Raw genomic sequence first — 25,441 nt, 5'->3', positions numbered from 1 at the left:
GTAATTAGTAATGCAGGTATGCCCCTCGATTGTTAGCCAACCCCCACCTATTGTTGGGGACCCATAAACAGGAGCTATCAATGTTGGCTCATCGTCTCCTGACCTGTCCTGTGTCAGCAGGGTTTATAGCCTGACAATTCAACAATCTAGGCCTCGGTTTCCCCACCTAAAGGTCAGGAAACTGGAGCTAGATTGTTTCTCTCTCTCTCTCTCTCTCTCTCTCTCTCTCTCTCTCTCTGTGTGTGTGTGTGTGTGTGTGTGTGTGTGTGTGTGTACGTACATGAGTGTAGATATGCATAAGATGTATCTGTGTGTGCATGGAGGTCAAAGGACAGCCTCAGTTGTTCCTCAAGAGCCATTCACCTACTATTTTAGATTATACATTGACCTAGAACTCACCAAGTAGGTTAGGCTAGCTGACCAGGGACCCTGGGTATCTGCTTATCTGCTTATAACTAGTGTTATAAGTACAGTACTATATGTTCAGCTTTGGCTAGACGGGTTCTGGGGATGAAGAAAAGGTCTTTGTGTATGTAAGGCAAGCACTTTATACAATAACTCACTCTAGGAACTCCTTTGGCAATTAAGTCCCCTGTCCTACTTCTGCAACACAAAGCCCTGAGCTCGATCTGAGTGTGTTGAGTGCTGCCTTATTAGCTGATACTTGTTAGCTTTATGCTATGCTACAGCTTGTCTGAAAACAATGAGATTTACCCAACATTTCTAGGATGCTCACAAACACCTTCACCCCCGTTGAGTCACAGAATCCACAAGCACTCAGAAAGGTGGTGGGGGGAATCTGCTGCCCTCATCATTCTACATAGAGAAAGAGGGATCAGATGTCAGTCCCTGGCCACACAACTGGTCAGTTGCAGAGGTAATATTCAAACTCAAGTGAAGTTCTGAGGGAACTTTATGAGAGAAAGTTAAAATCGAGAATGCCACTCTTCATTGATTGACACCCAAATTGAGTCTAGCTGTCAGCTACCAATCTTTGGAGGTAAAGGGAGGCCAGAGATACAGATAGCAGTTTGGGTAGTGAGGGTCTTGACTGTTGTTTATCAGTATCATAGCTGGCAGGAAGCTATACAAGCTGTGAACCCCTGGGTCACATGCCAGACTCATCCTCCCTGCCCTCAGAAGTTACAGCCCTGCATCTTCTTTTTCCAGAGAAGAGCCATACCGAGGACATTGGGCAGGCTTGTCTCTAGGGAAAGGTGGTTTGTCAACCAATATAAAATACTGAACTGTAATGGCAAATTTCTCTACCAGTTACTATGAGGAGCACATGCATGGACCCTCGTGATAGCCACACCACATGTCTCCGTGAGTTTCTACACTGCCAGTTTCATCTGCTATTCACAAAGTTCCTGGGAGCTAACTAGGGCAAGTGGCAGGGTCACCAACCCATTTGTAGGGAGAGAATACAGACATGAGGATGTTATTCACTTGATAACTAACACAAATTCATTCCCTGGGGGTTTTATGTTAGCAAGTCAATGAACTGCCAGCAGAGGAGCTCGGAGCCACAAGGGTGATACCTTCTTTTAAGTTGTGAACCAATGGAGCAAGCATGGTGGCATAGGGAAACATGTACTAATCAGCCTTAAAGGATTTGGTGATGGATTTGTCCTCCGAGTCTCAAGATAATCCAAGAACTAGATAAAAGAAGAATGTTGCCCAGGCCTTTGTTTAAAACCAAACATAACTGGGACTAGGAAGTTAAGCAAACTATCCAGTGGCCCACATCCATGTCTAGAAGAACCAGGACAGCCATGACTCCCTGTAAGTTTTGGACTAAGGAGAATAAACCAGAACTCTTCAAAGTCTACCCTCAGCTCAGCCAGAGGAGGCCAGTGTCAGTGCCCCCTTTCCCCCTTGGATCCTTCCTGAATACACAGGGGCTTACCTGGAGGCAGACTGGTATGAACAGATCTCCCGGGCCTGGATTTCTTTGGGGTCCAGCCTGTTTCCATGCAGAAATCAACCCACTTGCTCTGGATAGCTCACAGTTTGTGGGACCTGTGGATGAGAGGACCTCTGAACAAGTGGCTGTAAAGCTAAGAGGAGGTGGACAGCCTTAGCTAATGACAGACTTCAGACCAGTAGGTTTGTGTTCCACAAAGCTCCAACCTCAGGAAAAGCAGGTTGAAGTTCAGGGACAGATGTGGGGTATATTGTTGGCTTTGAGGTATCAAGTGGGCCATTGATAATCCAAGATTGACCCTCAGTGAGAGGCTAGGCTGCCAGAATACACATGAAATAGTCATATAATTACAGTTGGAGCTGCTAGGAGCCAGAACACAGGGATTAGAGCCAATCTCTGTCACCAGTTTTGGCCCATACTGATATACCCTCTGAGAGAGTACTACAATGGAAGGTCTGAAGTCATCCCGAGCTCCAGACCTGGGGACTTAAAACAATGTATCCAAGGTATTCTCAGAAACTGGTCTGAAGGACTAGACCCTAGAGTCCCTCTCAGTTGCATGACCAAGCTGGGTCCAGGATCAATGACTCCATTCTAGAGGTTAGATTGAAAACTCCCATGGGCTTTCCTTACACTGGGGCATCTGTGAGGAGCGTGACATCAGCGAGCCTGGAATGAACTCTCCCCTTCCATCCACACACCAACACTGTCCTGGAAAAGAGCCATAAACTATAAGTGCAGGAAGATGCTGGGGACTTTCCCAAAACTTGTTTTGCGTTCATAGCAATGCCGCCAAGGTAGCCTGTCTGGCCCAGCCCCCTGCCTTACACTGTCCACTATCATAGGACTTAGCATCTAATATTTCCAGCAAATGGGAATTTCACTTTCAAGGTGAAGGCCCCTGCTTCCATAACACAGGGGAGAGAGCTAGTAGTTGAGAAGGCAAGGGCTTGTCCAAGTTGCTAAAGAAGATCAATAATCTGGACCACTTGCCTCCCGCTGATGGGATCTTTCCTCTAAATATTCATGTGCCCTCCCAAAGTCTCCTTACCTGTCCCAGCATGGCACTGCACAGGTTCCCAGCCTCCAATCATATTGCATTGTGGCATGTAGGGCCCTGACCACAGAAGACTGGCTGCTCCATCGGACTTTCCCAGGGAAGCACGGAGACTCTGATAGAAAGTCAAGGCTAGAGCCACGGAGAGAAAAAGGACAGTATGATAGCTGCCTTGTGGGCTCTGTCCTGAGATGCACTGAGAATGCCCCTGAATATACCCTCGTACCCATATAAAACAGCCTTCTTATAACCTGACAAGTGTTCCTCTCGGGTAGACACTCAGAAGATCATCCTGTAAAAATTATCTCTAGGCTGCAATGAATTCGCTACTGCTCTGCGTGGTAATTTCATAGAGAGTTGATTAGGCTGGTAAATGACTTCACGCCCTTGGGATTCACTTTACTCTAGAAAAGAATCATCAGCATCTAAAAGTATGCTGTATACCAAGTGTGTCAACCTTGTGACACTGGGACACTAGATTGTCATCTACAAAGTTCAGTCTCAAGAACTACACACTTGAGTTACAAAAATAAAAGTCACATGTGTCTCATAATGCTTTGAGTAGCCTTATGGTTTTGTGTTGGGTCCCTTAGTTATCTGGGGATACATGTGGCCTTTCAGAGCTGCTGACTGGACATGACCTGGAAAGGACTAACTAATCCCTTCCCATGGCCCTGTGAGGTATCAGCATCCCATCTGACCAGTGGCAAAACTGAGGCAAACAGATGACTACTTGGCCAAGATCTCCCAAGAAGACATGGGGGGCAGGCTTTGACCCCAGAGGCTGACACACCGCATCTCTCCTATCCTTGCATGGCTCCTCTGCTCAGCATTTACCACCATTCAGTACATCACACATGTACTGATCTAGTTCGTATGTGTGTTCCTCTTCTGAGATCACATTTAGGATCCTTGGTACAGATAGTCATGCTTATTTTACATGCAAAAAAAACAAAACAAAACAAAAAAACAAAAAAAAAACCCCAGAACCTGGCTCATAATGTATGCTGAAGAAAGAAGTGATCAAGCATGATGGGACACACTTGTAATCCTAGCTGCTGGGATAACAAAGGCAAGAGGATCGTGAGTTGGAGGCCAGCCAGAGCTATGCTACAGAGTGAACTCAAGGGCAGTATGGGAAAGTTAATAAAATACAGTCTCAAATTTTGTTTGTTTTTAATTGTAAAAAGAACTGGGTATGTGGCTCAGTGGAATAGGATTTGCCTAATATATATAAGGCCCTAGTATATATACAAGTAGGAAAAAGTGAGCAATTGAAGGAAAGAAAGGGAGAAGGAAGAGAAGGGTTTGAAGTAAATGTTGCCATGTATACATGCATGAGAGGAAGGGCAAAGAAAAGTAAGTAGTGGCCAGAGCCCAAAGCCACTGAGTCTGGGTCTCCCAGTTTCTCACCCTAGGTTCCTGCCACCCTCCGACAGTGCTGTGATTTCTCTCCCAACCACTTTCCCTGTCTGGCTTCTAACCTTTCTAGTACAAATAACCAGGTTGTGGCCTTTCCTGGGTACCCAGAGAATTACCACCTCTTGTGTGTAGCCTTTGTAGTTTTCTGCATGCTTGGGAAGTTCCTCCCGACCTGTTGCATATCACAAATGGTCTTCATGGTTCCGGGAAGAGACAGACATGCAGCATATAGACAGGATGTACATTTGAAGCAGCCTGGTGCTGTGCATGGAGCTATCAAAGCTGGTAAGTTTCTATGTAAATCCTGGTACCATTCCTCTTGGCTGTATGATCAGGAGCAGCTTACTTTACCTCCCTGATGCAGCACTTGCTCATCAGTAAAATGTAGTCAGTGCTGACCAGGGTATGTATTATACTATAATAAAATAGGTGGTAGATGACATGCGTTGTGTTGTCGCCCATATCCCTTCCTGGCTCATCATTTTATAGACACTGTCACCCTGTTCTACCAGCCAAATGTGCTTTGTGGCCCCCTAATCTTGCCTTGGTCTGGGACCAAAATCCCCAAACTTCCAGGCAAAGAACAGTTTGACTACCTGTTTCTAGAGTCTTCCTCTTTTTAGCGTAAGGCCTGCAGAGCCAGACTATGAAACTAACGGGGGCGGGGGGGGGGGGACTTTCTGAGCTTCCTGAGACTGGTCTCTGCTAAAGAAAAATGTCACCATGTCACACAGAGATAATTTATGGCAGCAGCAGCTCCTCTGCATTTTGTGCTGATCAAAGTGATCCAAACTACAGAAGTGGCAGAATCATTTCTCCTCCTGAGTATATCAGACTCAACCCAGGCCCAGGATTTAAATAACTGCTTTCCTTTGAAAAGGAGAATCCCCCAGGCTCCTGAAGGAGAGAGAAAGAGCAGCAGTGTGAGAGATGAGCAGGGCACAGTGTAAAGGAAGGTGAGGAAGGCATGAGATGTTGGCATGAGGGAGAGTGGCAGCAACAGACTGACTTGTGAGATCCTCTGAGGTTAGAAGAAAGATACCATTCCCAAGCCAGCAGCAGGTACCACTAGGGAAGACAGGGAGGTTCCAGCTTGTTGAAGGGAATTCACTCTGATGCCACATAAAAGTTGTCAGGCAAGGAGGGTGCAGCCCAGAACCCCAGAGACAACTGAGAAGGATGGGGGCTCAGACAAGGCTCAGAGAGAGATGAATCTCAGATTCTGTTGCGGTGGGGTCAGTGAAAACTCATCAGGTCAGAGCCTCTTGCAAGAGCAGGCTGTAGACAGAGGAAGGATACCACTCAGTTGAGCTAGGTCTCCGCACTGACTTCATATTTGGTGGACAGGGCACAGGACACTAGCTGTATGAGCTAGACTACTAGATTTCCTGACCCAGTTTCCACAGCAAGTAGAGGAGTAAACCTGGGCAAGTGACTAAGGCAGGGTTCAACTTCTCTGCGTAAGGGATCATGGGTAGTATTATATCTTTGTTCTTCTGAAATGTTAACAGAATTAACACAATGACCCAATTATGTATTTGGCATGCAAGTTACCTGGTCATGGGCTAGGTTAAAACACTGTGTGGTTGTTGCTAAACCAGAGGACTGTGATACAAACCTTTGGGACCTGCTCTCATAATTCCCTGAGGTCAAAGGAGCAATGGGTTCTCAGTAAAGAGGGTCATGTTCTTTCTCCTTCCCTGTACACTTGGGAGTGAAAGGTAACTTTAAAACAGGTCAAGGGTTAAGAGCACATGGGACCTTTTAACAAGACTAAGGTTTTACGTGGACTGCACGTGCCATCTGGGGTACACAATGTAAAGCCCCGCATGGGCTTTGCTGAAGGATCATGAATCCTTTATGTAACGCTTTGGCTAGAGTCACAGAACCATTCTGCCATTCCAGGAACCTGACTGCTCATGGAAACCAAATGAAGTCCTGGAAAGGCAGATGCAAGCTATTGCTTCCCCCCAAAAAGATGCTGAGAGAATCTTCAGTGCAACACTCACTGGACTGAGCAGCCAAGCGAATGGCATATTCACCCCCACGTAGAAACTTCTCAGAGAAAGCATCCCGGGATGGGAATTGGGGAGGAAGGTCAAGCTCCTCACTGGTCAGCTGGATTCCCTTGGCCACTAAGAAACTCTCTCCCAGTGGAAATGAAGAAGCATTGGAGGCTGAGACAATCTCTTCTGTTTCCTTAATAAATTTCAGGACACGAAGTTTCACTTCCTCACATGGGCCAGGACCTAAGATAATACAAAGAGCATAGGTAGATTCAGTACCAAGTCCAGGTCTCTTTGCTTTGTCTTCTTGGACCTCATTCACTCAGTATGCATAGGGAAACCTGCAGAAGACTGGTTATATGCAATGTTCACACCATGCCAGACTCAGTTTGAGTATATTCATAGGATCTAACTTAATCTGGGTACCAGTTTAAGAAGACCCTTGGTCCCACAAGTCCAAGTTTCATTTCTGTTAACACACTCTCTTTACCAAAGAACAACATAAGGAAGAAAGGGTTAAATTGGTTACCATTTTAGGCCACAGCCCATCATTAGAGGAAGTTAAAACAGGAACATGAAGGAAGCCCAGATATTTCACATGGCATTGCCTCAGACCAAAGAACTTCCTTCAGAGCCAAAGAGATGCAACAGGAGCCATGGAGGATTTTGTTTGCTAGATAGCAAGCACTTTATGCTTAGCTAGTTTTCTAATAGTTTAGTATTACTTGCCAAGGGAATGGTACTGTCTACAGTGGGCTGGGTTATACTATACCAATTAGTAATCAAGCAAATACTTCCAAAGACTTATCTATGGGCCAATATGATCTACAAATATTCTCAAGTGATATTGTCTTCCCAGATAACTCCCCAAATTGACAATTAAAACTAACTTTGACACCAAAATATAAATGAGAAACTGAGGCCTGCAGAAGTCATAATAGTTGAGCAAGTTCCTCACTAAACAGTTTTTTTCAGAATTGCTAGACAGTCTCATCCTACAAATACTGATCTGGATCACCTATCTCTTGGATGGACAGATAGAGAAAGGTAGGTGGGTTGGTAGGTGGATGGATGGATGGATGGATGGATGGATGGATGGACAAATTGATAGTTAGATGGGTGCTTGGGTGGATAGGTGTGAATGGACTGAAGGATGAATGGACAGATAAGTGTTGAGATGACTCCCAGAAATGCCCTGGTTTTACCAAGGTTTTCCCACAAGAAAGCTTTTTCAAAGCAAACATGAAATTGGGACTCTACATGAGTTAACTCACATGCTGGGATCTCGCCTGGCTTAGTCTGAGTACCATCCAGTTTCTGGCCAGCCTCATCCACACACCAACAGCTCCTGAGGTTGAAGTGTTCCAAAGGCATGTTAAAGTCTGAGTAGGGACCTGGGTATTGGCTGAGCTGACCATTTAGGATCTGCCAAAAGATGTACGGATCCAGGAAAATGTTCTCCCCAGGCGGAGTTGTGGCTCCCTCCAACACTACCTGTGGAACATCTTGAAGAGATGGGTACTGTGCTAGCACTGGAAAGATTCTTTGCTGGCCAGCATCATAGAGACTTTGAAGAAAGAGGCTGAAGTTTCTGGAAGCTACTTCTCTGTAGCTCACGATCTTCATTAGCAGTGCGGCTGGGGTCAGTTCCTGGCCATCACCGTTCTGAGTCTTCCATCGTTCATACCACTCAAAGACCTGCTCATGGGGCCCATCACACTGCACATGCCTCCACTGGCCACTGGCACTGCACTGAGGGATGTAGACATTGGAGATGGAGGGCACCATGCTGGAGTTCGAGAGCAGAACCCCTACTACCCCAAGGAAAGCTTGTTCAGCCTGTAATTGGCAGACACTGGGACCTGGTGGAGAACAAGGGACAGATATTTAATAAATTGAATAAGACAGAAAGATCAAAGTGACTGCTTGACTGCCAGTCTGAGCAACCTTAAAGGCCTAAATGAATGAATGGCAGGCATCCAATCTGGTGACTACCCCAGTTACCATCACGGCCAGTACTGCAGAAATGTTTATGTGGCACTTTCCGTTACATGTATGTTATATATTTGTGTATGTGTGTGTTTCAGCAGGTGTGTGAATATGTAGAGGGCAGAGGCTGATGTCTTCCTCCGTCACTCTATATCTTACTGTTTTAGACAGGATCTTTCACTAAGCCTGGAGCTTTCCAATTAAGACAGCCTGGCTGGCCAGTAAGCTCCAGCTCTACCTGTTTCTGCCATCCGCCTGAGCACAGCACTGGCGTTTCAGATGCACACGGTTCGATGAGATTTAAGGAGGATGCAACCTCAGGTCCATATGCTTGTGCAGCGGGCACTTTACCAGCTGAGTCATCTTCCCAGCCCAGGTATGTATATGCACTTTCTTAATAACAAGCAAATATCTTTATCTGCTCATTATAATGGCTAATACTGTCCAGGTTTCTGTGGATAATGTTTAGCTAAAGTACCTTTCCTGTTACCTGGTTTGCTCTTTAGTCATAAGCAAACTCAGTTTCTTACAATGTATCAAGTTCTAGTCTAAACAAAAACACAAGTACCTTTAAGTTAAATACCCAGCAGACTTACACTGCTTGGCTTCTCCAACTGTACTTTGAGTCCCAGGAATAACCTGGCCTTCAGTATCCACACAGTAACATTCTGAGTTGAAGCACTGGACAGGCAGAAAATATCCCTCTCTAGTACAAGTAGGAACAAAAAAGCTGGAGCCGGCGGGCTGAGCGCTTGCGAGGCTTTGCATCTGAGCTCTCTGCTTTTCACACTTGGTGGGACATCTTGGGCGTCCACCTCTGACTCTCGAGCCATCAAGTTCTTTGCCTCGGGAATCTACACACCAGCATTCTCCAGCATAGCACTGTATATCCTCATAGCTTCCTCCAGCAGTGCATGATGGGACAAAGAACTTCCCAGGCATCTGTTTACAGGCTTGAGCACTGAACACCATTTCCATCACATCTCCTAAATCTCTCGCTATATCTTCCGGCACAGAAACAGCACGCTGCAAGAAGACAAGGAATTCTGGAAGTTCCAGGAGAGAAACGAGAAATTTTAAGGCATCTTGGTTCTCTTGTAGGTTGACTTTGAAGCCAAAGTTACCCACAACTCGTTTATTCATAGCAACTGTCTTCTCAGACACACGGAGAGTTTCTGGGGTAGAACTGGAGTCCAATCTCACAGGGAGTAGTTTGGCAAGAGTAGTAACTCTGTCTCTATTCAGGAAGCCTGGGAGACCAAACTGCTGGAAAAACTGACTGAAGTTAAATGTGCTTCTTGTACCAAGGGCTCCTGACAAGTTAAACTGGGCAGCATTCGCCAAAAATGTCCCTCCAAACAGGTTCTGCTGGAGTCGCTTGGGGTTGGTGGTGAACTGAAGGGCAAGCCCTGCCAGCTCCCGGGAGGGGAAAACTGCTCTGATGGCTTCTCTTAGTAGACTTCTGGATTCAGAAAGCCGTTGGTAGTGCTCCACAGCTATCGAACGCAGGAGTCCAGAGTCAACAAAGAGTTCCTTGATTCTGGGTGGGCAGGATGTGTCCGATCTGACACCACTCACAGGAGCGAGCCTGTCCTCTGAAGACAAAAGGTCCTGCGGACTGAAGTAGTCTGGGGTTTCAAAGTAGAACCTAGACAAGGCCTGCTGCCTTTCCAAGGCACATGACTGATCTGCAGCTGCATGAAACAGTTAAAACCATAGTTAGCGGAACAAGTAGTTCTCCGGACCCTTCCTCCACCATGTCCACATGCCTCTGGTAAGAAGATTTCAATGTTTCACACCTACATTGTGGACCATTTGCTTTTCTGTTTGTTTGTTTGTTTTGGTTTGTTTTTCTGTGTAGCCTTGGCTGTCCTAGAACTCTGTAGACAAGGCTGACCTGGAACTCAGAGATCCACGTACTTCTGCCTCCCAAATGCTGGGAATAAAAGCGTGGGCCATTACCACCTGGATCATGCCTTTTCTGTATTCACATATGCCTTCCCTTCTCCCTTGTGCTACCCCTTGAGGCTAGTTCTGAGGGTAAGTATTTCTGTCCCCATGACCACTTGGCTACCTCAAACCAGACTGATGCTTTCCTACAGCAAGCCTATGAGATACCAGCCCACTTTTTGAAAAGCTGGCCACACTTGTGTTGGTCTGAATAGTGTCCCCTAAGGACATTTTCTACTGGGGGGTGTCCCTAAATGTGAATTGAAAGCAAGGTCTTGGTAGACATAATCAAATTAAGATGATGTCTAGACTAGGGTGGGCTAGAAATCCAATGTTTGGTGACTCTGTAAGAAGAGCCACAGCAAAGAGGCCACATGAGGGTCAAGACACACAGACTAGCATGATAGATGCAGCCATGAAGCCAAGGAATCCCAGAAACTGCCAACCACAATATCCAAACGGAGTGTGGATGGCCCTGTCCCCTCCTTGACTTCTGAATTCCAGCATGAGAATTCCGGTATGTGAGAGAACAAATTTCTGCTGTTGCAGGCATCCACTGTATAGCGATTGGTTCTGGCAGCCTTAGGAGCCCAGTTTGCTAACAAAGTCCTATTTATGTTGCTAGGCTTCTGCTTCCCAGCTTTCTCTTGCTGGAACTCTCAATGGACTTCAATGCTTCACCATATGCTCTTCCTGCAACTCTCTGGTTCCTCTGGTGTCCAGTTTATAGTCTCTTTCAGAATGAGACATGTACCAGCAATGCTAGCTGTGCTTTACATAAGTGATATTTTTCTCTATGGTGATGTGTAACATGAAAACCACAGCATATTCCAGTATTGTCTTCTTTTCTATATTATAACACTAAAGTGCTGACCCGGCAGGCACTCTTGTTGTAGCACCCCTTGTGTTTCTTTGTTCTTTCTGTGGATTTGCTAGTGAAAAGGTAACCTAACCGACTCAGTCAACTGTGCATGGCCAAGACATTCTGAGTAAGTGTCCTTGGGAGAAAGAATAACTCAGGCATCATCTGGCTCTTTTCACATAGGTGGACGTAAGCAAGCTCCATCCTCTTCCACAAACCCACAAATCTTAGGAGACCTTCTAAACTGCCACCCCACTCTCAGCTTGTAAAAATAATTCTTTCCTTTGGATTCACACAGATGCCAGAAAGGAAGCCAGCCAATTTCCCTCTGTAACCAAGCAACAGGGAAAGAACTGGAACATGTAGAGGTGTGTGTGTGTGTGTGTGTGTGCGTGCGTGTGCACACACACACATATAAAGCTGAACAGACCCTCAGCAAGGCCACTGTGTCCTGTAGTTGATATCACAGGAGCACTGAGGAAATGAGTGTTCAGCTTCACTTCCCTTTCCATGCTGAGAACTGAGCCCCTCTACGTATTTGTTAAGTGCTGCTACTAAATCAGACAGCGAGAAAGAGTGAAAGCCCCAAACCCACCCAAGCATTCATCAGTTCCTGCTTTGACTCGGAAAGGGAAAGCCATGGCTCTTCCTTTTCACCCAAGGTCCTCGGGGTTCAATATTCGCTAGGTTTTGATGTAACTGGGTGGTGGTTTCAGATACTTCCAATGCAAGGCCTTACACTTTTCTTTATCTCACATCCAAAGCTTCCGCCAGCTCCTCCCTCACACTGCCAGGAGGCGTATATCCCACATGCAGTCCAACAGGCTTCTCCAGAATGGGCCTCATATCAGCCTCACCACCCTCCAGCATGAAGCCCAAGCCTGGGTAATGAGAAGGGCTACATTCTGGCTCCATCCTGCCTTTCCCTCGTGTCACAACATGTGCTCTGTACTCCAACATTGTCTCTACCATCCTTGCAGATTCAGAGCCTATAGGAAGAGCCTTTGTTACAGGCACTCTCTGCAACTGTCCCTCACCCATGAAGCCTTCCTCAGTGTTTTCAAATAGACCTAACAAGCTTTCCCTTGGGGCCGTGTCGGCTGCCTGTGCACACTCCATCCAGAGGACATGAAAACTCAGCTCTCTTTTTTTTCCGTTATCTATGAGTCCCCTGGTATTCCTTAGGATTTTTGAGAAAGTAACTATATCTGACACAAGACCAAAAGCTCACTGCAAGTTAATAGCAGCAGACTGCCTTCACTCATACACAGTTTGAAGGACCTCTGGGGGATATTCAGTCAGTAGTTGATTAGTGAGCTCCTGAGAGACTGATGTGAAGAAACAGAGACAGTAACAGGCTCTCAGGAGAGCAGAATGTTTACCCCTGAGAGGAAACTTACCGCAAGATGGAGGCTGCCCTTGCTGCCGAGTGCCAGGGACCTCTCTCCCCTGGGCATCCACACACCAGCACATCCCTTCTGTCTGGCACTGTACTGTTTGGTAGTGACCATCTCTGTGGCATCTCGGGATGTAAGAATGACCAAATCTGGTGGCAGCAAACTGTTCTACTTCACACTTAGTGGGGCCTAGAAGAGACCACACAGCAAAGGAGGCATTCATAGTGATTAAGGTGTGTGTGTTCACAGCCTGCATGAATGTATGCTGCCTCAGAGCTAACTCCCTAAACTTACTTTGATGTAACAGCCATGCAGATGAAAATAACCCCAAAACCTCACTCGATTTCACAGTAGAAGTACATGCCTCTTGCTAGCTAGTTACTTACACCGAAATCTGCCAGAGATGACTAATTGGATGGCCAGGAATCGTCTCTGCAATATCCGGTACATGGTGCTTTGAGTGAAGGTCGAGGCCTGGTCCAAGCCAGCAAAAATGGTGTCATAAATTTCATCCAGTAACAATTCCAGTCCTGAGCAAATGTAGATAGATAGCATTTCAGGGATTGGCTCCTCAGGAAATAAAGCTCTAACCTAGCTGAGCTGACAGATGTCAAAGGTCAGAATCTACATAAGCAGCATTATGCAATGGGTCCAGCCATAGCCATTCTTTAGACATTACAAATTGTCATCACCTACAAAGTTCATGCAACACATATAATAACAATGCAAACAGCAACAACATGTTAAATATGTTTGTGATTTTTGTAGGGTCATATCTTTTGCTAAGCTAGATGCAGCCCCTGGGCCATAGGTTGGATATGCCTGGAATAATACTCTAGTAGTTCCTAAAGTCGCTGCTGTCGTAGCTGTGCTGGTCTGACAGCACAGATGAAAGCTACCTAGAGAATGAGTCTGATGGCATGACCTGTCTTCCACTTGCCACATAGCAAGGTGGGCACCTCTTTCAGCCGGCAACGGCACCATACAAGCAAGCAGAAGCTTCAACAGTGTGCAGCAGATGAAAGCTGGCTAAGCTGTGTCTTCTTTCACACCCATAGCAACCTAGCAAGGATGTAGAACTCCAGTGCAGTTTCTGCCTTAGGCACCAGAGTCAAAGAATAACACTTGATCCCTTCACATTGCCAGAAGTGTGGCTGATTACCTGTCTCAGCCAGCTCCCGCCCCTGGCTGTCAGCACAGTAACAGTACCCAGACACTTCAGGGAACCTGCCCCGGAAGGAACTGAAGGTCACAAATGCATCTGGAAACCTGTCAGAGAGGAAGATGCGTGGTCACTGTTTCATAAAATACAAGTCATCTTCAATTGAAGCCAGTGTAGCAGAGTCCTCAGCTGCATGTTCAGCTCTTTCCAGCTCTGGTTTTACTTAGCCAAAGCAAGGCTAGACCATGCTTAGCTGTCACCTACCAACTAGCCATATTGCTTGTCCGTTATTGCAGGCTGTGGATTTGTGTGGAAATTAGTGCTATCATAAGCAAAAGTAGAAACGAAAACATCTGTCTTGTCCCCACATATAGGGGCTATATAATTTTTAAAAGTTCTCTAGGCAGTGGTGGCACACACCTTAAGTGGAGGCAGAGGCAGAGGCGGAATTCTGTGAGTTTGAGGCCAGCCTGGTCTATAAAGCCAGTCTGCAGATAGCACAAATCATCGCACTGCATATTAAGACCTCACAGGGGATTGGGAAGGACTGACTGCCCCTGGGTCCCCGGATCTCTAAGACCCCTGGAAATAAGTCTGCAAAGCTTTCCCTCCCAAGTACATTTTCAACCATCTACTCGGAAAGGAGTCATCCCTGACTCTACTCTTCTGCTCTTCTAGACATTTCTTCTCCACATTCCAAAGTTCTGTGTGATAGACATGCCTCCAATACAGCTCCACCTCCTAAGTGCTATCCCCTCCTCTATGTGGAGCCACTGTCATCTCCCTCAGAACTTGGAACTCAGGGTGCAACCCCACGACCCACGCTGCCCTTTCCTAGCCCAGGTAACCCTTTCTAAAGTGCAGGCATCTGGTGGTGTTTATGCAATGCCCTACCAACGCGAATCCTCACTCTACATCCAGGCCTTCAAATATTTGAGGCAATGTCAAGGACATACAGAACAAAATTGCGCAGCTGAAGCCCAGCTGCAACCGGCTGTCCCGTACTATATCTGTCAACCTGGGTAATCTGGACCTATTCCATGTGCATTTCACAGCTCCTTCCACTGGTTCAAAGGAGTCACTGGACCTGGGGCAGCCAGATCTACATAGTAACAGAAAATTCCTGATTACCCCTGGGCTTTTGATAATCAACCACCCAATCGTTCCCATGACCTTTCTAGGGCAGAATTTGTTCAAAGATGAGAGAGAGAGAGAGAGAGAGAGAGAGAGAGAGAGAGAGAGAGAGAGAGAGAGAGAGAGAGAGAGAGAGAGAGATTGGGATCCTATTTCAGAATTGAGTGCTTTTGTTTGCATTAGCAATGAATACTTGATTCTCAACATTTATTTAACTAGACTGCCCTCTTGTGGCATTAACTGTGAACTGAGCCTCAATCTCAATTTGCCCCCCTGTAAAGGTCTTTGATGCATCCATCAAATCTCTAAACTGGGGTTGTAAACTTAGGGTGTGGAAGACTCTGTGCCTTATGCTGTGTGAAAAGAGAAATGAATCAAATGAAACAAACAAGCAACAATTTTTTAGACACCTCTAAAGCCTACCATGCTTCCCAGGGTGAGCTCTTTAAAGTCTTCCAAACTACACTTTCTAATTATGTCTGTATTAAAGCTGAAATCTCTAAAACTCCTTGGATACAGTTAGCATTCAGTTGGATGTGAACTGAAGATGCCTGGATTGCACAGAGTAGAGGAGCATTTGGTGATTCGGGCTGCCTGATGGTCCGTGCTCCCAGTTAAGTTAATCTGTAGTCGCCAGGTGGTGGGGGGAATCTAACCTACATGTTCTAAAACTGGGTGAAGCACGAGAATTCCTTGCAGATGATCACGTTGGGATGATACATATTCTCAGTGGTTTCATAAGTGAAGTCTCAGGAGAGCTTAATCTTGGCCTAGTAAATAGAGCACAAACTTCCATTTCCCAGCAGAGAACACTGAAGAGGCTCTGGGAAGATAAATGACCAGGTCACCTTGCAAAGTAGTGGCAGATGAAGACTGCAGGTGGCAGAGGCAAAGGCTATGGGGCAGGATTGTACTGGGAACAGACAAAATTGGCAGGAGTGGGATAGCCAAACTCCCAGGGACCTAGGACACAGGAGGGTTTGGTACAAAGCAGGTAGCTAAAGACTGGCTTCTTGACCACATAAACAAATTCATACACCTCTAGCCTCAGTATTTATAGCCATACTCTGCATTTTGTGTTTAGGTTGAATGTATGAGATCACTGATACTGAGCTCTGTGAAAACCTTTCAGGATATGATCTAATGAAAACGCCAGGCTTCTAAGGTATTATGCAACTCAGATCAAGTTTGTCTGTGGGACCAGCACTTGGGGCATGGTCTGTGACCCTTCTGGCACAACACATGGGAACATTCTTTCTCACTCAGAAACTGGCTGTTCTGGAAGGCAGCCACATGGAGGCTCAGGTTCTCCCAAAGAATCCACAGCAGTGTTCATACAAGCTAGTGCTCTCTCACTCTCTCGCTCTCTCTCTCTCTCCCCCCCCCCCGTCTCTCTCTCCAAAATGATCTAATGTCATTTAAAGGCTGCATGGCCCTTCACAATCATTGGGTACTCTAGGGTAGCCAAATATCATTTTGGGTCAAAGTATATAGATATTTCTTTTATATTTGTTATTTAAACAGTAAAGTCCTTAAAAAATGCACACAATATTGAACTTACAGAAGTGCATGCATATCATCACACCATGCTTTTTAATAGGTTCTTTCCCCTTTGACAGGATTCTCTTTCTGTCCACTCTTCCACTGCAGCCCCTATCTCCAAGTGGCCCTCAACAACTGCGCTGTCCTTCACATTAATCTCTGCTTTTGGTTTTACCCAGACCTAGCGTACTCATCTGATCATAGGATCACATGTTCATCTGATCATAGGATCACATGTTCATCTGATCATAGGATCACATGTTCATCTGATCATAGGATCACATGTGTGTACATATAAAAAACCTTTTTGCTACCTTTTTAAAAAATAACTAAATTCTACCCTTGCACTGCCCATTTGGTTTGGATTAGTATGACAGACTTTGGAACCCTGTTCAAGGCAACTTATCCAGCTTTGGTGCCTTATTTGAGCAGCTATACAAATGTTTATGGTATATTACTTTTAATCAGCTGTTCTCCCTGTTTGATGAGTGGTCACTTTTCTCCTCAGCTCTCTGCTAGGATGGAGAACAACACAGCCAATACCCAGATATGTAGTTCTCTGCACTCTCGTGTTTTCATTGCTTGATGGGCTGGTGAGGCACAGAGTACACTTATGTGGTGGTTTGAGAGAGAATGGCTCCCATAGGCTCATAGATTTGATCACCAGGGAATGGCATTATTAAAGGATTAGGAGAAGTGGCCTTGTTGGAGGAAGTGGATCACTGGAAGTGGGCTTTGGGGATTTAAAAGCCTCTGCCAAGCCCAGACTCTCAGTCTCTCAGTCTCTCTCTCTCTCTCTCTCTCTCTCTCTCTCTCTCTCTCTCTCTCTCTCTCTCTCTCTCTGTCTCTCTCTGTCTCTCTCTCTCTCAGTCTCTCTCTCTCTCTCTCTCTCTCTCTCTCTCTCTCTCTCTCTCTCTCTGTCTCTCTCTGTCTCTCTCTCTCTCAGTCTCTCTCTCTCTCTCTCTCTCTCTCTCTCTCTCTCTCTCTCTCTCTCTCTCTCTCTGACTATGCATCAGTATATATCTCTCAGTTACTGCTCCAGCACCTGCCTACATGCCACCATTCTTCCTACCATGATTAAAATGAACTAAACCTCTGAAACCATAAGCAAGCCCCCAATTAAATGCCTTCCTTTATAAGAGTTGCCATGGTCATGATGCCTCTTCACAGCAATAGAACACTGACTGAGAGCATGTAATTGTAATTTCAATAGCCATTCCCAGGTGGCTTTGTTAACAGTGCTGCCAACAGGCTGAACGTTCCCATCAATGACAAATGAGGGCAAGGGTGCATGTGACACATGACACTCCCAGATCCTGATGCAAACATAATCTTGAAGACCCAATGCCCCCCCCAAGTGACCCTCCCCTCAGCAAGCAGTCCCCTTTTACCTGTTGTAGTTGTGGATCAGATCAAAAATCATCATGTCTGTGGTATTGACAAACTTGCACTGGACAGGCATAAACTCCCCATCTGCAGTGCACTGGGGTGGTGACCTGTCTCCTACTCCATGGAGGAGACGCCGGTTTCTTATCTCACAGCTCCTTGGACCTAAACATTTTCATGCAAAGCTGTTCAGTTCTTACGCATGGATAGGTACATTATAGGTACTTATGCCACCACCCATGTGACCCATGAAAGCCCACCAGTGCCCCAAATAGGCTACTGGAGGGTCACAAGCATTTGTTGACATTGTGTTTGGGCTTACAGTTGTCAGCCAGCAAACAATGATCTGTGGGATGACCAAAAGTCATGCAACTGCCTCTGTGACATTTTTCCTGTCCATCAAAGGCCAGGCACTCTGTGTCTGTGAGGCATGTGATTTGTGGGGTGTCAAACTGTAGCCCACCCAGAGATTCTAGTGCCTATGACAATGATACTTACACCGAGTTGGCCTGCCCTGCTGGCGGGTGCCATACACTTCCATCCCCTCTGTGTCTACACACCAGCATTGCACTCTCTGCAGGTCACACTGCACTGGTGCATAGTTCCCTGAATCCTGGCACTGAGGAAGGTAGAGAGCATCGGTGCTGTTAATGTAGCTGCCCAGCAGGATCCGTTGCTTGTGTAGCTGGCAGAAGGACAGACCTGGGGCACAAAGAGAAGCATCTGAGGAGGGCTGTTCGGGAGCACGAAGGATTGCAGGATCAGGATTGAGCCCAGGGGGACCCTTTCTCCCTGAGGAGCACTCGGCCAGACATTCAGAAGGTTCTGCCATCTTGATACCTGAGTCAGAGTGGAATGGCTCTCACTAGTGCCCCGGCACTGTAGGGTTAACCGAGCATCTGAATCAGGATTTCTGGGTGGGCTGCCTGTGTGGCCTGAAAAGTTGCTTCACTACTCAACACTTCTCACCCTTTCTACCAGTGAGAAGGCAGCTGCCTCCCTCTAGAGGTGGGAGGAAAAGCTACTCTGTGTTTGCTCATATGCAATAGTTACCACGTACCGAGCTTATCATATTGCAAATCCTAACGTGGGCGAGTCAGGGTCTCTGTTCAATCTGCAGATTGGGGTTGGTTGTGTGTGAATCAGAGAGAACAGGTGACTTTGGTTAAGATCATGATGTTAGAGTGTGAAGGGCCATTTGGGACCCCAAATCAACTCTGTTGGTCACATAAAACCAAAGACTCAGATAGAGCTATCACCTACCCACTGAAAAAGAGCATCCCCTTAAGCCTGGCTTTCACCATAGGATAAAACTTTGCTGAGAGCTGATCTTGCTTGGAACCCTTCAACAACTACAGGTCATAATTGACTCAGTGCTGGACACAGTGGCTGGCTCATGGGAAGTACTTGCTAGCTACTGGCTAGGCTCAAGTGTCTCATATGGTTTTTATAGTGGTCTTTAGGAAACTGGACCTTCTACATATTCAATGATGAGAAGCTAGCAGCCCTTAGGGCGACTGCCCAACTCACTTACTTAAGTCTAGTTTTTGTCCCTAGATGTGAGGTGCCCCAGTATAATGAGCCCTTTTCCATTAGGTGCCTCCTTTGTTACGTACAAACTGTTGGCCTCCCCAGCTGCCTGCTGCCAGGTACTTCTCTGCCATCAGAATCCACACACCAGCAAGATTGACCATCATTTTGGCATTGGACTGTCCTGAAGAGAGAAATATCATGTGATACCATATAGCCTTTCTGAAGCCACATTTTGGCTCCAGCTCAGTGAGGCCAAAGTCTAGCAAGTCATACAGGAAAGTCAGAGTTGTGATCACACAAGGCAGGAGAGGCAGCAATGCGAGTTGCAGGGTGGCTTGGGGTAGAAGGTGGTTAGGGAGACAAAAGATCCTCCTGGGGACAAGGCAGGCCTGAAACTTCAGAGAGAAACATACACAACGCTGGCAAAAAAGGGAGGCGTACATACTTCTTAACTCCTCCCTCACAATCTTGAATCCTCAGTGGTTCTGACTAGCATTAGCCAGCAGATTGGGCCTATAGGAAGCTTGAGTAAGATACAGAAGCAGGAAGAGTATTCCATAGCTAGAGGTGAGGACTCTGCATGTAACTCCACAGCAGAGGGGAATAAGGTCTCTTGCACCATAGAGAAGAGGAATTTAGACGATAGTCTCATCTACAGGGAGGAATACAGTCCCAGGACCTCTGATTTGTCTGGGTACCTGCAAAAGCTCCTTTCAAAGAAGAGTTCCCTGGAGGGAAATGGCCTAGCAGCCCAGGCAAGGTATGAAAACTGGGTTGCCCAAGTAAGGGGCAGTTGCTGTTTTGCCCTACCAGAGAATTGGGGGTTGGGGGCCTTGAGCACCCTTGCCTCTATCTGGGCTTTCTCATGAAAAGCCATACACACTATGTTGTAAAGCAATTATGATAAAGTTTCAGCAAGAATTGGGGGAGAGCCCCTCAATGGAGAGTCTCTCCAACAAAATACCTAGATGGGAGGATAGAGAAGGAGCTCCTCCCCCCGGAAAATGACAACATAGGCCAGGAGTCTGAGGACCTTATCCATACAATTGGGGATAACAGGGATAAGATGTGAGAGGTTCTCCAGGGTATTTTAGGACCCTGGAGCTCCTAATATAGCCACTCTTACTGGAAACTTCCATCTTCAGAGCACTGGGGAACATATTCAGCCTGCTTCAGAAAGGCCTTCTCTCTTTGTAGCTCACAGGGGCGGAGTGGCTGTGCATCTACCTGGTACTCTGTGTGAAGGGAAGTGATATGTGAGAAGGGTACAGGTCTGCCCCTTTCCTCCCAGTCCTACACCCGTACCCCACTCCCACCCCTGACACAGACACCTTTACTTTACAGTCTTCACCTTCCCAGTCTTACTGGAAACCATTATTTCCATCCCCAGGATACTTTTAGCTCATTTAATCATTTGTGCTTTCCTGGGAGGTGATGGGAATGTCTTCATTCTCCTAGCTTTTTATCACTACTCTCAATATCCAGCTCTGGGACCTCAGGCGATTCAGCTCATCTCTCTGAACCTCTTTCATCTGAGCAGCAAAGAGCAAATATCTAGCCTCTGGGCATTTGTGAGGTTAGATGAGATCAGGCATGCTTAAGGGCCCTGGCCAGAGCCTAGCTGAACCATATGACTGAAACCTCCCTCCTCAAACTCATAGCCTCAGCATTAGCAAACTTACCAAAGATGTTGGCTGCTACCAGGCAGACTGAGCTCAACAAAGTAGAGACCCACAAGACCAGGGCCGTCATCCTGTCCCCTACTGGGATGAAGGGGTAGGAGCAATGTCCCATCTGAGTCTACTCATCAGGGAGCCTTTATAGCACAGTGGCAAGCAGTGCTCTCCTGTTCAAGGACACTTGACAGGGCAGTGGCTCACTTTGTTTTCTCTGCCAGTCACAGGAACTCCTTCTTCTTGAGTATGGTCCCACTAAGAATACTCAAGTGGTCAGTAGGGTGACCACTCCAGTCTATGGGGACAAGAAATGTGAGGTTGGCATTAAAACTTTTTTTTACAGGCAAATGCCAGGGTTCTGTACCCTTAGGAGTGACAGAAGTTCGATCATAAAACTGTGGAAGATAAAATACCTCCTCTTCCTCCTGATTCCCTCACTGTCTCCTCCTTCTCTCCCCTTCTTTCCTTCCTTCCTTCCTTCCTTCCTTCCTTCCTTCCTTCCTTCCTTCCTTCCTTCCTTCTGTTTAAAGCCTAATATCTGTAGGTAATACTGTAGAAAATGAAGCCATGGCAGAAAACAAAACAGGACAATTCTGTTGTCATTAATATTGAATTCAGAATCGTACTGAAGGAATCCAAGTATACCTCTTGCATGCATGAGCACACATGTATATGTGCACACCTTTCTCTAGTCCCCCTTTTCTGAGGACTTAACCCTGCCAAGCCAAGCTAGCAGAGGCAGGCAGTGGGATTCTTTCACACATAAGGCCCATATGTCCATGCACTGTCAGGATCAGCTTCTCTCCTTCTCAGCTGCCCCTGTGTAATGTATGAAAATGACCATTATTCCTGAGAAGAAGGAGGTGTCCTTCTTCTAAACGAAGCTGAGAAGATAGTGGCCATGCATACCTACTTGTCTGCAGGCTCTCTTCAAGGGAGCAAACAAAGAATTGAGGAAGGCGGCTCGTCCATACCATCACCATTGCTGTTATTACTTTCTCAATGTGCAAAGGGCATCATTATGCGGGGCAACGACAAATACACAGAACACAGGGCAGGACAAAGGGCAGAGGCCAGTGAATGATGTCTCAAGGGTGGAGTGGAGGAGGGGCACAGAGTCTGAATAATGGTATCCTTAAGAAAAGGAAGCAGCATTGTGGGAAGAGATCCTGTCTCCCACTGGGAAGACACCAAGGGCTCACACTGCACTGGATAGAGACCAAGAGGGGATGTTGGAGAGACCAGGCAGGTTAACTATGGCTTTCACAGCTTGACATAAATGCCCCAAATTGTCAACCATTCGAGCTGGTTTGGGCTGCCATCACAGAGTATTGTGGATTTAGTGGCTTACACAATGGCCAAGGTTCTCCTCAGAGCTCTGGGGACTGGAAGACTGAAAGGAAGGTGTCAGGGTTTGTTTCTGAGTCTCCTCTCTGTGGCTTATGGGTGCCAGGCAATCTCTGTCTTCGTTGTGGCATTTCCCTTCTGTATGTCTGCGTCCCAGCCTCTACTCCTGAAAACACCAGAAACATTAGGTTGTGGACTACCTTAAAGATCCTTATTTTAGTTTAATTGTTGTGTCAAGACCCTGTCTCCAAATAGTGGCAGAAGGAAGGCTTAACATAGGAATTTGAAGTTGGGGCTCACAAATCACTCCAAAATACCTAAACATGCTCTGGTCATGAGACAAACTGAGTATACAGTTAAGTCAGGTAAGAAACCCTGCTCCTTGCCACCTTCCTAGGTAACGGCACTTTTGGGGTTTCCCCCATCATTCCCTAGCCTCCATGCAGGTCTCCTCCACGGGGGTCAGGTCCCCTTTCCCTGGACCATTCTTGTTTAACTTTCCACACTGATGGTTTAGCTGTGCTTGCCAGCCTGAGATCCTTCCTAGTTTTCTTCTTCATGGCCATTCCTTGAAATCCTAACAGGCAGCCCCCACCCTACTTTGTTCCCTGCATGCTCCCCTTTCTTCATCTCTGGATCCTCACAGCTGTAGTCTTGCAAAGCAGAAGAGCAGCTGCCAGAAGCTCATGGAATCTCCTTTACCAGCTTCAGAGACAGCCCTAGAAAATGTCAGAAAATTCAAACCTCACTACCAAGCATAGAGACTCACTCTCAGGTGCTCAGGAAACCCCAGTGCAGGAAGGTCTGTCACCCGGGAAAGTTGGAGGGAGAACAACTACCTAAGACAGTTTTCTAACAAAGATGTTTTAAGGAGATGCGTTGTACATCCTGAAACTCAGGAGGAAGAACTCCCCACACCCAGAGTCTGCTGCCCATGCTGTAAGAACCCTGACGACCCCTTGTTCAGATGGCCACCAGCGCCTTTTCTGTTAGAGCAGCACAACTCTGGGAAGTCCAGCATGACTCCATTTGTGGATTTTTCAAACCAGATAGCTTCGAAAGTTGAATATAGTGGTGAGGGGGTTTGTCACAGACCCACTGCTCCCCCTGCTTCTCACCATGCCCCAGGTTAGCTAAGGCAGGCTGAATGCTTAGTCACTGTGCCTGGCTTTCATCCTGGGAAGCAGTGGAGTGTAGGGCCTGTTCCTTGCTGAGGTGTCTTTGCCCCACTGGATCTGGGGCTTTAGGACCTTTGGGCACAGCCCATGAATAAAGAGGATCTGGGGGAGAGAGACAGGTGCTCTCCACCCAGACTCACTTGGCAGACCACTGAAGTGGGTAGTGTGAGCTCAGTATTGGATGGAACAGTGTGGGCTTCAGTCTGCCCCACTAGAAGAGGGCTTCTCTCTACCTAAGCAGTAGAGTGGAACAGGAGTTTCAGTATCCCCCATGTGAAGCTGTCTCCTCACAATGACTCAGCTCCTCACCTCTGCTGTACCTTTCTCCACTGAGACTCAGAACATGGCTTCCACAGTAACTCCATCAGCTTCCATGTACGACTAAGACCTCCATCACTCTAGTAGAGGGCTCCTCCTCACTGGCACAGGAACTCCTTGGTGCTGAATGCCACAGATTAGTTTACATTTTTTGTTTCATTCCTTCCATAATACAGAGCCTCTGTGCATAATCAGATATGCTGAAGATATAAGGAAAATGCAGTCATGGTACATGGGGAGATATTACAAATGGCACATCACACACCTTCACTTCTGAGTCCACTGATGCCTGTAACCCTCATAGGGAACTGCTTACTAGCCCTCTATTTCCTACTTCAGTCTGCCACAATATTGATATTGCTGGGCCTATGCTTCCTCTAGGACAGCTTTTACTTCTTTCTCATGCATCCACACTGTTCTCAAAGCCACATCTTTCCTTCTCTTGAGTCACCTGGGAAATAAAACTTTTTTGCACTCAATTTCTATATCCAGAGAGATGGGGTAGAAATGGTTTTCTCTATCCTTCCTAAGAGTGTCTTAAGCTGTGGACATCACCTGTGAACAAACATAAGAGGACACAGAAAAGAGGAGGGATCGAGGAAGAAGACGAGCCACCTACCTTACAACCAGAGGAGCATGTGGGAGCAAACCCCTTGGTTTTAATTTCAATCTCACATGAAAATCTTGCAAATTACCAATGTCATTGGACACAGATAAAATCTGAACAACCAATCAGAAAAAACTCCAAAAACCAAGATCTCAAGAATAGGAGCCAGTCTGGCAAGTGACTTGTAGAAATTAAGCTCTTGGCAACAATATCCATCACAGAAAAACTACACTCAGCTACCCTGGCCCTGAGCCATCAAAAGCCAAGTGTGGGGTCAGGAGTACTTCTTGGTTCCACCCTTGCTACTCTGTGAGAAGTTCCCCAAAGCTCTTTATAGTTGGGTCTGAGTACACAGGAGGAGTCAGAATGTTCACCCAGCCAGCAGTCAGAACTCCCCTCTCTCTAGTATCAGTGGAGTCCTCAGGGGACTGATGTCACTCTCACCTTCCACCAGGGTGGTATCAGAAGGGGTCTAGAGGAGTATCAAGACCTTTCCACACCCTGAAATATCCAGGACATCTCCTTATGGTGCCAGCCAGGACCATGTGGAGAACACTCTTGAGTGTCCTACCGGGGGGCATTAACAGAGGGCAGAGGAAGACTGAATTCCCATGCTCAACTCTGCCAGATCACTGAATACTGGAACAAGAAATTTCAATCTCACCAGACAGTAGAGAGGCTGTGCCCTTCCCCACTACAAGGATGGAGGAGTCCTGCTCACAAAGAGTTAAGTGATTCATTTTCTGCAAGACCACATAGACTAGGAATAAAAAAAAAGTTCATTGTACCAAGAACCAGGAATATCTTAATTTGAATTTAAAAATTAAACATACAATGACCATACGCTGGCACTATTTCAATAATCTCTTATGATGATATGATTATAAATTAATTAATACATTTCCTGCAAATATAGAGGTTTTAGTGGTAACAACCTCCCAAATCAGT

At 46.4% G+C, this 25,441-nt stretch overlaps 1 protein-coding gene across 2 annotated transcripts in view; it reads right to left on the bottom strand.

The window, feature by feature from the left end:
* Positions 1 to 21,157, bottom strand: part of Tg (thyroglobulin) — a 179,968-nt gene extending 158,811 nt beyond the window's left edge. The window contains exons 1-14 of one of the 2 annotated variants that reach the window (XM_006520745.3): positions 21,050 to 21,157; positions 20,494 to 20,602; positions 19,451 to 19,548; positions 18,333 to 18,536; positions 17,840 to 17,999; positions 13,773 to 13,879; positions 12,997 to 13,140; positions 12,614 to 12,799; positions 8,998 to 10,095; positions 7,687 to 8,274; positions 6,416 to 6,655; positions 2,979 to 3,116; positions 2,561 to 2,638; positions 1,910 to 2,022 (exon numbers count right to left, since the gene is read on the bottom strand). In XM_006520745.3, coding sequence (XP_006520808.2) covers positions 1,910 to 2,022; positions 2,561 to 2,638; positions 2,979 to 3,116; positions 6,416 to 6,655; positions 7,687 to 8,274; positions 8,998 to 10,095; positions 12,614 to 12,799; positions 12,997 to 13,140; positions 13,773 to 13,879; positions 17,840 to 17,999; positions 18,333 to 18,536; positions 19,451 to 19,548; positions 20,494 to 20,602; positions 21,050 to 21,119 — 3,333 coding nt within the window. In that variant the 5' untranslated portion in view covers positions 21,120 to 21,157. The remainder of the gene's footprint in view (positions 1 to 1,909; positions 2,023 to 2,560; positions 2,639 to 2,978; positions 3,117 to 6,415; positions 6,656 to 7,686; positions 8,275 to 8,997; positions 10,096 to 12,613; positions 12,800 to 12,996; positions 13,141 to 13,772; positions 13,880 to 17,839; positions 18,000 to 18,332; positions 18,537 to 19,450; positions 19,549 to 20,493; positions 20,603 to 21,049) is intronic. The other variant, NM_009375.2, reaches the window with a different exon arrangement.
* Positions 21,158 to 25,441: the final 4,284 nt, after the last annotated feature.

This window comes from Mus musculus, chromosome 15 (assembly GCF_000001635.26).
Source record: "Mus musculus strain C57BL/6J chromosome 15, GRCm38.p6 C57BL/6J".
Classification (NCBI taxonomy): domain Eukaryota; kingdom Metazoa; phylum Chordata; class Mammalia; order Rodentia; family Muridae; genus Mus; species Mus musculus.
The sequence above is the reverse complement of the archived record's forward strand: the minus strand, read 5'-3'. Positions and strand labels throughout refer to the sequence as shown.